This window comes from Myotis lucifugus, unplaced genomic scaffold (assembly GCF_000147115.1).
Source record: "Myotis lucifugus unplaced genomic scaffold, Myoluc2.0 scaffold_7, whole genome shotgun sequence".
NCBI lineage: Eukaryota > Metazoa > Chordata > Mammalia > Chiroptera > Vespertilionidae > Myotis > Myotis lucifugus.
The window spans coordinates 7,889,699-7,902,047 of NW_005871055.1; the positions used below are offsets into that span (position 1 = coordinate 7,889,699).

The window sequence follows — 12,349 nt, forward strand, 5'->3', positions numbered from 1 at the left end:
AATTAGTAATCATGGTTAAAATGAAAATAGAAACTGAAGCAGAAGAATCCTGGAGAGCCACAAGCTACTAAGAATGAACTAAGGAGTAAAAGCTAGAAAGTAAAAATCTCAAATAATAACCTATTTTACAAGACATATTGTGTGGGAGTGGGATGATTGCATTTAAGCTCATTTTTTAATTTTCAAAAAAAATTTTTTTAGAAAAAGATGAAGAAACTAAAGCCTTTGAAGCACTTCTTTCCAACATTGTCAAACCGGTGGTAAGTATTTCGTTTATTTTCTTTACATTTATATTTACTATGTTCATAGAGGATTTTGGTATATTTTGATTTAAGCCTTACTTCATACTTAATTCTATATGAGGAATATGAGGTCAATTATGAATCAATATGAGTCTGACAGGAGAGAAAAGTTATCAGTAAAGCAGAATATTCAAACGAATTCATTTTTTTAAAACAAGGATTTAGATATGCTATTGAAAATCATTTGGACCAGGCAAAGATTAATAAAGAATGTGGATACAACTAATTACCAAGTTTTAAAAAAACTATATATGTGATTTCCATATAAAATATATCCAACTAACTCCAGACACAAAAATAGTTAATTAATATCAACCTATACAAGAAAATTAATGTTCCTCAATCCTTTATAAGTGTAGGTATATTAGAAGAAATCAACAAAGGGTATGTCAGCAGAAATGGCTACCTATAATTTTCTGCATGTTTTTTAGATAGCCTAATAGAAAAAAAAACTTGCATCAAATATAAGAAAATTTGCATCAGATTAACAATAAGTGAAGTCCTTATACAGTGATATTTTTTTAAACCCATTAAGACCCTAAAGACTTCTTCACTAGTAATCAAGAGAAATATAAATTTAACTTCTATGAAACTGTGTAGTCCTGTTTCTCAATAAAAAGCTATACAAACAAAAATGTGTGAACAACTATATGTTAACAAACTGGACAACCTGAGCAAAATGGACAATCCTAAAAATTCCTAAAAATAGATAATCTTCCAAAACTGAATCAGGAAGAATCAGAAAACCTGAATAACAACTGATGAAATAGAAGCAGTAATCAAAAAATTCCCAGCAAACAAAAGCATTAGTCTGGACAGCTTCACAGGAGAGTTTTAACAAACTTCAAAGAATAACTAACACCTATCCTCCTCAAACTATTCCAAAAAATCCAAGAGGAAGGAACACTTCCATGCTCTTTTTTATGAGGCCAGCATTATCCTAATTCCAAAATCAGATAAAGACATTACAAAGAAAGAGAATTACAGGCCAATTACCTGATGAACATAGATGCTAAAGTCCTGAACAAAGTATTCGCAGAATGGATCCAGCAATATATTAAAAAGATCAGGCACCATGACCAAGTGGGATTTGTTCTGGGGATGCAAAGCTGTTACATTATTTGCAAATCAATGAATGTGATACATAAACAAATTAAAAGACAAAAATCACATGATCTTTCAATATGTGCAGAAAAAGCATTCTACAAAATCTAACACCCATTTTTAATAAAAACTCTCAGCAAAGTGGGGATAGAGGTATCTCCACCCCTCAACATTAAAAGGTCATATATGACAAATCTATAGCCAACATCACACTCAATGGGAAAAAACTGAAACCATTTCCCCGAAGAACAAGAACAAGACAGGGATGTCCGCTTTCACCACTCTTATTCAACATAGTACTAGCAGTCCTAGCCACAGTGATCAGAAAAGAAGAAGAAATAATAGGCATCCAAATTGTAAAGGAGGAAGTAAAATACTCATTCACAGATGACATGAATATTGTACATAGAAAACCTTAAAGATTCCACCAAAAAACTAGATTTAATAAATGAATTTAGCAATGTAGCAGAATACAAAGTTAACACCCAAAAATCCATGGCATTTTTATACACCAATAATGACTTAGCAGAAAGAGAAACTAAAAAAGCAATCCATTTGCTATTGCAACAAAAAAATAAGATACTAAGGAATAAACTTAAGCAGGGAGGTAAAAGACTTGTACTTCAAAAACTACAGGTCATTGAAAAAAGAGATAGAGGAAGATATGAACAAGTGGAAGAATATACCATGTTCATGGATTGATAGAATCAACATCATTAAAATGTCCATAGTACCTAAAGCATTCTACAGATTAAATGAAATCCTTATTAAAATACCAAAAGCTTATTTCACAGACCTAGAACAAATACTCCAAAAATTTATATGTAATCAAAAAAGACCCCAAATAGCCACAGCAATCTTGAGAAAGAACTATGTTGGAGGAATCACAATACCAGATATCAAGTTATACTACAAAGCCACTGTAATTAAAACAGCCTGGTATTGGCACAAGAACAGGCATATAGTTCAATGGAACAGAACAGAAACCCCAGAAATTAACCCAAGCCATTACACTCAATTAGTATTTGATAAAGGAGACAAGACCATACAATGGAGTTAAGACAGTCTCTTCAATAAATGGTGTTGGGAAAATTGGACACATAAATGCAAAAAAATGAAATTAGACCACCAACTGACACGATTCGCAAGAATAAACTCAAAATGGGTAAAAGACTTAAGTGTAAGTTGTAAAACCATAAAAATTCTAAAGGAAACCATAGGCAGCAAAATCTCAGACATCTCCCATAGCAATATGTTTGCCATACATCTCGTAGAGCAAAGGAAACTAAGATGAAAATAACAAATTGGACTACATCAAAATAAAGAGTTTCTGCTCAGCCAAAGAAACCATCAACAAGATGAAAAAGGAGCCCACTGTATGGTAGAACATATTTGGCAATGATACATCTGATAAAGTGTTAAATCCAAATATATAAGGAACTCATACAACTTAACAAAAGTAAGACAAACAGTCCAGTTGAAAAATTGGCAAAGAACCTGAATAGACACTTCTCCAAAGTTAATATACAGATGGCTAAGAGACATGAAAAAATGCTCAAAGTCACTGATCATCAGAGAGATTCAAATTAAAAGGACAATGAGTTATCACCTTACACCTGTCAGTATGGCACCCATCAACAAATGACAAGTGCTGACAAGGATATGGAGAAAAGGAAACCCTAGTGCACTGCTGGTGGGAACCCTAGTACACTGCAGCCACTATGGAAAACAGTATTGAGTTTCCTCAAAAAATTAAATATGGCACTGTCATTTGACCCAATGATCCCACTTCTAGGAATATATCCTAAAAGACCCAAAACACCAATCAGAAAGAATGTATGTACCCTATGTTCATAGCAGTGCAGTTTACAATAGCTAAGACTTAACAGCCCAACGTCCATCAGTAAATCTATAATAACAAAAGCGTAATATGCAAATCGACCTAACGACCAAACAACAGAACGACCATCCAGATGAACTTCCAGACAACCACGCTATGACATGCACTGGTGCCAGGCCAGCCAAGGCAGGTATAATGCGATTGGTTGAGGGGCCCCGCCATCACCCCACAATCGCCCGCAGAGGGAAGCCCAGGCTATCTAGCTGGCGGCGCTGTGGCAGGTGGGTGGGGCCTCCCTGTGGGGGACGACCCATCTGGGGGCTCCACGATCAATTGCCCCACAGAGGAAGGCCCAGGCCAGCCAAGCAATCACACCCCTTGCCTGTCACCTGCAGAGGGAAGCAACCGGTGCTGGGGGGCGGGGGCGGGCAGCACCACACAGCTGGCAAGCAGTGGCAGCGGTGGGGGCTGGGCCAGCTGCCAGAAGCTGTGGGAAGGAAATCGATAGGCCTTGATCACCAGCCAGGCCTAGGGACCCTACCTGAGGGGTCCCGGATTGCAAGAGGGCACAGGCCAGTCTGAGAGACAACCGTCTCCCTCCCTCACCTACCCTTACCTTCCCCCCTTCTCCCCCGCCCCCCCCCCCCGCACAAATTTCGTGCACCAGGCCTCTAGTGAATAGATAAAAAAGCTGTGATGCATTTACACCAAGGAATACTATGCAACAATAAAAGAGAAGGATCTCTTACCCTTTGAGATAGCATGGATGGACCTGGAGAGTATTATGCTAAGCAAAATAAGCCAATAAAAGAAAGACAAGTATCACATGATTTCACTCATATGTGGAATTTAATGAACAAAATAAACTGATGAACAATATATATCCAGAGTCATAGAAACATGGAACAGACTGAGGAATCTCAGAGGGAAGGTGGGAGTGGGTGGGTGGGAAGAGATCAGCCAAAGAACTTATATGCATAACCCATGGACACAGTCAGTAGGGTGATGATGGCCTGGGTGGGAGGATCAAGGTGGGTTAGAAGAGGTCAAGTGGGGGGGGGGGACCTATGTAATACTTTCAGCACTACAGATTTTTTTAAAAAGGGGAAAAAAATGTATGTTCCAGCACTAATATTAACAAAAATAAAACAAAGGAATGCATAGATAAATTAGAATGTTTTTACTGGCCAGAATGATATAGCCACTTAAAAATATGGTTTTGGCTCTGGCCGGTGTAACTTGGTTGGTTGAGTGTCATCCCGGCACTGAAAGGTTACCAGTTCAATTCCTGGTCAGGGCACATGCCCAGTTTGCAGGTTTGGTCCCCTTTATGAGGAAACTGATCAATATTTCTCTCTCACATTGATGTTTCTCTTTCTCCCTCCCCTCTCTCTCTCTAAAATCACTAAAAATATATATATTTGTATGTTTGAAGACTGCAAAAACTTACAACAATGCTTTTGTAAGGAAAAGTGCTGGGGATCAAACTATTTGGACTTCATGATTACAGCCATATAAAGAAAAGCCTTTGAAAAAATTAGAGTAAGACTAGAAGAGAAAACCAAAATATCACAGTAGTTCATATTACTAGTCTTTTTCTTTCTCTGTTTTTTTTTAAGAGTTATGACTTCATTTCATTTGAAAAGCAGCTAACAAGTGCCAGTGACTAATTGAATCCCAATATTTTATAATTAATATGGTAAAATATGTAAGTAACACATAAATGTAGAGAGTAAAAATAAATTTCTTTTTACCCACTTGCTCAATTTAATCACGCTTAACAGTTTGGGATTCCTTCCAGTACTATTTCAGTTTATTTGTATGTGTCTGTCCAGCAAAATATAAATTTTTTCTTTTGTCTCTTTATGAAAAAGGGGTTATACTGTACCCTATTGCTTGTGGCGAGCACTGTTATGCCTTAGCAATCTTTCTATGTTATTACATTATTCTTTGAAGAGCTGCATAGTTATCCATGTGGTCAGTTCATCAAAATATTTATCACCATGACAATCAAAATATGTATTGAGCCCTTGCTATATGCCAATAAATAAAAAACAAATATACAAATCGTGTGTGGTTGTAAAAAGTGCTACTACAGAAATAGGGTGATATGATAAGTTACTGGGAAAAGGGGAGTTATTTAAATAGAACAATCAGGAAAGCTTTCTCTGAGCCTCTGAAGAGTTACAAAAGGCACAAAAGTTGGAAGGAATAGGAAAGGGAGAGCAGAAATAAGCATGGCAAGCTTGCCAGATAGAAAGAACCATTATCATTTATTAAACACTGATAAAAGTATTTTTTGGTGTCCAAAAGAAAAAACTCTACCTGTGCCCCGCCACCTCCAAAAAAAATCCATGGAAAAATATTTTGTGCTAAGTTATCTAAAAAATTATTTGCTGTAACTTTTGTACAAGGATAGTTGTTACTCTTAACACTTTCTCCACAAAGGGTTACCTTTTCATTTTACCCCATTTTAGGAAGTTTGAGTAAGACAGTCACTAATCTAATAGACTACTATGGTCTTGTTTCTTCTGACAACCCTAAATAATAGATTTGGATGCTATAATTTTCCTTCTAATTTGTTCTCTCTTAAGAATTGAGCTGTATGTATACATAAAAATTAATGTGAACATATACAGAATTATTTCATAATAACAGCTAACATAAGTTTCCTAGTGTCAGACTCTGTCCAAAGTACTTTGGCCAAAACCGGTTTGGCTCAGTGGATAGAGCGTCGGCCTGCGGACTCCAGGGTCCCGGGTTCGATTCCGGTCAAGGGCATGTACCTGGGTTGCGGGCACATCCCCAGTGGGAGATGTGCAGGAGGCAGCTGATCGATGTTTCTCTCTCATCGATGTTTCTAACTCTCTATCTCTCTCCCTTCCTCTCTGTAAAAAATCAATAAAATATATTTTTAAAAAAACAAACAAAACAAAGTACTTTGAATACACATATACATTACTTTCTTTAATTTCTACAACAACCCTCTGTACTATTTTCCCTATTTTACAGATGAGGAAAGAGTGGGTTTAATAAGTAGTATTAAAGCTGAGATTGAAATTCAGGCATTATTCTTCCAAGATCTAGATATATCCGAATTAGATGAACTTTAAAAGTAATTTGATAGCCTTAATAGAATTATTTGAATGATATAATAACTAGTGCTAGAAGCATTTCTCATTATGTAATACTAAAAGTATAATTTTTCCAGGCAAATAAAGCTTGAAACAATTTTTAAAAGAATTTCTTGCCCAATATTATGGGGAAGAGGTAATTTAATAAAACAGTAGCCCTGTATCATAAAACATAAAGTAATGCTGATGGTTTTGTTTTGCTTTACTTTGTTTTAAGGGTTTTTTTTAACAGTTTGGGTAGCTATGCCTTTTTTATTAAATCATTTAGAATACCAAATTAAATTTATTCATTTACTTAATCATTCCACAAATACGTGACCATTTACAAAATGTGAGATACTGTGGTAGAAGCTGTAGATAGAATGGAAAGCAAAAGGCAGGCATGGCCTCTGCCCTCAGAACTGCGGTTAATAGAGTAAGCATCATGCAATAAATATAAAACTATATCTATGAGGTGTCACAACAAAGAGAGTACTATAAGAATCTGTATATATAAAAGCCTAAGCCACTATCTGACTGGTAGCTATGAGGCGTAGTGACCACCAGGGGCAGACGCTCGATTCAGGAACTACCGAGCTGTGTTGACTTGGCAGTGGTGGTTCTTGGGTGACACACCCAGAACCAAAGAGAGGGAGCCCGATTCTGGGGTGCGTCACCCGAAAACCACTCTCTCGCAATCCGGGACCCCTTTGGGGGATGTTGGAGAGCCAGTTTTGGCCCATTCCCCACAGGCCAGGCCGAGGGACCCCACTGGTGTACGAATCTGTGCACTGGGCCTCTAGTATGTAATAATAGGGAGACTAGAGCTTGACAGGGATGTCAAACAAAGGTCCCTAAGGAAGGATGATTGAACCAAAATTTAAAGAAAAAGTAGTGGCCTGGCACTGTGGACAGTGGGAGAGTGTGGGGATAGTATTGCAAACAACCAGCATTTGAAAAGAACTGAAATGTGACACATTTGAGGAGCCAAAATAAAAGAAGAAAAGCTCAATCATGTGACTCAAGTATAGTGTATGCGAGAGATTATCAAGCTAGTCTCAGCCTTAGATGTGCACTCAGGAGTTGAGTGATCTGGGATAAGTCACTTAACTTTTTTTAATCTTTTTCTTCCATAAAATGGAGCATGATGTTATTGTAGATCCTCACATGCTGGTGGATAAAAAATGGCATCTTGTTTTAGTTAACATGTATTTAATTATGATGCAGTTACACATAATTTCATATATTACCCATTTATATTTATGAGTCTTTGGACAGTCCATGTTCTTTCCTCATTTTTCTCTTGAGTTTTTTGTCTTTTTCTTTTGGTCTTTAAACTTTTGTTTAACCCACCTGCCAATTCAGAATAAATTATATCTCATCTACAAATGAATAGGTTTCTATTTGTAATCCATTGTATGTAAGTAGACACATGTATATATTTTATTTAATCTTGAAACACCATTAGATTTTTCACTGTTCATTGTGTACGTTACAGTTGCTTCCTAGAGCTTTTAAATATTGTGTTTTTGCAGGCCTCAGACATCCAGGCAAGGACAGTAGTACTTACCTGGTCACCTCCTTCCAGCTGCATTAACGGCGAAACAGATGAGACTACTGTACCAGAGCTCTATGGTTATGAAATTCTGGTCTCAAGTAATGGAAAAGATGGGAAATATAAAAGTGTATATATGTAGGTATTTGTTATATCTTACTCCCTCCCATTACATAAGTTGTGGTTTATCATAAGGAGCTTAATACTACCTTTGTTCTACTTTTCTCTTTTCGTGCTTTTATTTTGTACTATAAATTGAGCAGTGATAGTGATTTCAATGTAAATAGTCCAAATGCTGGCTGATACACACAGGGAAAGCCCTTGCTTTCACTGACCAATTCAGCTTTTTTATTTTTCAGTAGGTTCCCTAACAGATGGTTCACTATTCACATATTCCTGAGACATAAATATAAATTGTAATATGTAGAAGCCAGGACCAAAAATGAGAACTCTTAGATTACAAACTCATGAAATATGGTAATGCTCCTCTGAAGAGTTAGATTTAATTCTTATTTGTATAAGCTCATGTCCTATTGCAAAATGAATTTAGTGCCATTATTCCTCATTTGTATGTTGGTTTATTAATAATCGTAATTTGAAAACCTATCATAGTTCTCTTTTCTTGCTACAAAGTGTATTTATTATACATCAAGTAGCCTTAGAAAGGGTCAGTGGCTAAAATTGTGACATTTTTGATTGACTAGTTGTAAAATAAATTATTTTTCTGCTCTGCTGGTGTGGCTCAGTGGTTAAATGTTGACCTATGGCCGAAACCGGTTTGGCTTAGTGGATGGAGCGTCGGCCTGCGGACTGAAGGGTCCCAGGTTCGATTGCAGTCAAGGGCATGTACCTGGGTTGCGGGCACATCCCCAGTGGGAGATGTGCAGGAGGGAGCTGATCAATGTTTCTCTCTCATCGATGTTTCTAACTATCTCTCTCCCTTCCTCTCTGTGAAGGATCAATAAAATATATTTTTTAAAAAAAAATGTTGACCTATGAACCAGGAGGTCATGGTCAGGGCACATGCCTGGATTGTAGGCTCAATCCCCAGTAAGAGTGGTTAGTGTGTGTTGGGGGGGGAGGGGCATGGGGGGGGCACAGGAGGCAGCCTCTCTCATCATTGAATTTTCTATCCCTCTTCCTTCCTCTCTAAAATCAATAAAAATATATTTTAAAAAATAAAATAATAAATTATTTTTCTGTCCTTATTCATATAGAAATTGCTTATTCTAATGAAAAAATAGAGTAAAGTTGATTATTAGTTATAATTTAAGCACCAGAAAGATTGTAAATGAGGTTGGTTAGTCATTCAAATGATCATAATTAATACAGAATACTGGATACATCAGCCTTTTTTGTGTGTGTCTTTTTTCCAAAAATAGCTAGTATAGGGAAGAAAGGAAAGTGAAATTACCCCAGTAATTATCATCTGGTAGCATAAGATTATAAAAATGTTGTCTCCTGTCTCTCTTGAGACTTCCTTGTGTTTGTTCTATTCATTTTTCTCAAAAGAGACAAACCTACCTACCTTTATCCCCTTTTTACTCCCTATCTAAGGGGATAAAGGACCATCAACATAAAGGGAGTTTTTGTGTGTTACTGGTCGTCTATAATTAGCTATGGTTGCTTTTTAAGAGGTTTTGTCTCCATTTGCAGCCTGACAAGAGAGAACAGGAGGGAAATTAGTCACTTCCTTTACCCTCCATTAAGGTCTCTCTCTGAGGATGCTGCTGTAACTGCCCAATTCATTAAAATGTATTTTCACCAATGAGACCTGTTTGTTTTTTTCTCATATTTACTGGTTTTGATTTGAGAAACAAGGTAGCTGGAAAACAGGGAGGAGGGGATTGCAGAAGTCCAAAAAGTGGAGAGGAGAGAAACTTGGATGAAGGAAATGAAGCAGAGAACAGTGATTTTTTTTTTTTGAAGAAATAGAAAAGAGGCTGGTTTGTTGGCTACATACCAAGTAATAGTTGTATGAAATGATTATTTTAAGAAGATGAGTATTGTTGTGTTTAAAAATGTCATAGTGGCTATGGGAAATGCTTTACTTTAAATTGTGATTATTGCTTTTTCTTATCTACTCATTAAACTGTAACATTTTAAAGTTTCATGTTATATTCTAATAAAATGCAATAGTGGCAGACTCCATGTAAAAATTTGGTAGTTTTTATTTCAGTATTACATGTGTTATTTCTCATTTCAACTATGTGCAAAACAGATTTTTAAATAATATACAATGGTTCTATATCTTGATTTGCTTACCACACTTATTTTAAAGTAGTATGCAGGTACATACTTAAGTTTGGCACATATTCTAATTAAAGAAATTCCATATTAGGGGAATTTGAATATGATCACAGGTTATAAAGTAAGAAGCAGTATAATTTTATAAATTACCTACAGTGTACATAATGCATATCCTCCAGAAATGCTTTATTTACCAGACAATGAAATATTACCTTTTTTTCCCAGAGGAGAAGAAACAAGTGTCACTTTAAATGATCTCAAACCAGCTACGGAATACCATGCAAAGTAAGAAACCTCCTACATGTAGCTTTTCTATGATAGAACATAGGTAGTGTTATTTTTAATTATTTTCTTAAAAATCTCGAATGTAAATTAATTATTCACTTTGTATTAAAAACATGGACTTTCATAAGGTTTTTTTTGGCACAATTATCAATACTTTCCCACAAAAGTAGAACATTTTAACTAGGTTGTTATATTGAAGGATTAGTCACCCTGTTTGTAGGACATAAGGATTGGAATAAATACACAGTTAATATATATATGTCTACAATATCTGGTTTAGCACTAGAAATTGTCCCAGCTTATGAAATTTTTATAAAACAGAATCAAATAATATGTGACTTATACTTACGTATCTTTATTACATCTTTTTTTGGAATGAGTTTGAGATACTAAAATTCTTACAATTTCACATTTAATTGGGGATAACTTAGAAACTGTTTTACTCTGCATAGGTCTTCCATTGTAATTTACCAAAATTATAGACTCCAGGGACTTCCCTGGTTGGGACTGAGTATAATGCATTTACTTGGTCATCTTCATTTTGAAAAAGAACATTTGTGGATAGGATTATTCCTATTAAACTATTAAATTAAATCTTCAGTTTACTTCCTGTGGATGAACACAATGTATTGTCTAACCTAGTATTCTTCAAACTGTGGATTGCAGCCATTATTGGATCGTGTAATTAATGTTGTAGGGTTATATTCAGCATTTAAAAAAATTAAATGTTATCAAATGGAATGGAAGAGTATCAGTATATGTATTACTCTAGTTAAGGATATTGTTTCGGGACACTTGTTTTGCACATGTGTACACACACTAGTATTAGTGTGCCTGTGGATAATACATATTGCACAGACAGTTATGTCACAGTTTAAAATGTATTTTTTTACTTTTGGTTTGCAGTAAAAAAAGGTAAAAGCCACTAGTCTATCTTTTTTTTTTTCTTTTTAATGGCCACCCTTTTAATGTGCATATTTTCTTAATAAACCGTTTAGAGGGGAACTTTCTAATTTGCAAGTGCTTAAAGGTGATGCTATTGAAGGGCTGTTTGCAATGATTCTGCAGGATAAAACTATTTATTTTATCACCATAGAGTCCAGGCCGAATACAATTGTATAAAGGGAACTCCTTCAGAAACTGAAAGCTTTACCACCTTGAGCTGTGAACCTGACATACCTAATCCACCAAGGATAGCAAATCGGACCAAAAATTCACTCACTTTGCAATGGAAGGTAAGAATATTCTCTGGAATATTTCCAACTGGACATTTATTTCCTTTTTTCCCTGAATAGTATTTCAATTATTTTTGGAGACAAAAAAATCTTTAAGCTAACCTGCTCTTTACATATCTATATATATAAAAAGCCAGCAACTGGAATGACCGGTTGCTATAATGCCCACTGCGGCCAGTGAACCAGCCTGATCAGGGGGTGGGGCCAGCCAGCCAACCTCCCGTGGCCCCTTCCCTCAGCCAGTCCCACCCCTGATCAGACTCTCCCACTCCAATCAAGGGTGGGGCAACCGGCCAACCCCTCCGCGGCCCTTCCCCCTGGCTGGTCCCGCCCCCGATGGCATGCAGCCCCTCCCCTAGGCCAGCCCCACTCCTGATTGCCCCCTCTACCCCAATACAGGGTGGGGGCGGCCGGCCAACCTCCTTCAACCCCTCTCCTCCGGCCAGCCTCCCCCCCCAAAAGGCCCCCACCACCCCAGTCGGCCTGCAGCCCCTCCCTTCAGCCAGCTCTGTCCCCAGTCAGCCCCCCTACTCTGATCAGGGGCAGGGCCAGCTGGGCAACTACCCATGTCTCTTCCCCAGGCCACTGGCCCCCAATCAGCCCCTCCCACCCCCATTGGTGGGGGGGCATCCAGCCCACCACTCATAGCCCCTCCCCACAGCCGG

At 37.1% G+C, this 12,349-nt stretch overlaps 1 protein-coding gene across 4 annotated transcripts in view; it reads left to right on the forward strand.

The window, feature by feature from the left end:
* The window catches only part of FNDC3A (fibronectin type III domain containing 3A), a 205,661-nt gene that overhangs the window by 147,863 nt on the left and 45,449 nt on the right, over positions 1 to 12,349 (forward strand). For all 4 annotated transcript variants that reach the window (XM_006083537.3, XM_006083535.3, XM_006083536.3 and 1 more), the window contains 4 exons: positions 202 to 260; positions 7,895 to 8,052; positions 10,390 to 10,449; positions 11,546 to 11,684. In XM_006083537.3, the coding sequence (XP_006083599.1) occupies positions 202 to 260; positions 7,895 to 8,052; positions 10,390 to 10,449; positions 11,546 to 11,684 (416 nt within the window). The remainder of the gene's footprint in view (positions 1 to 201; positions 261 to 7,894; positions 8,053 to 10,389; positions 10,450 to 11,545; positions 11,685 to 12,349) is intronic.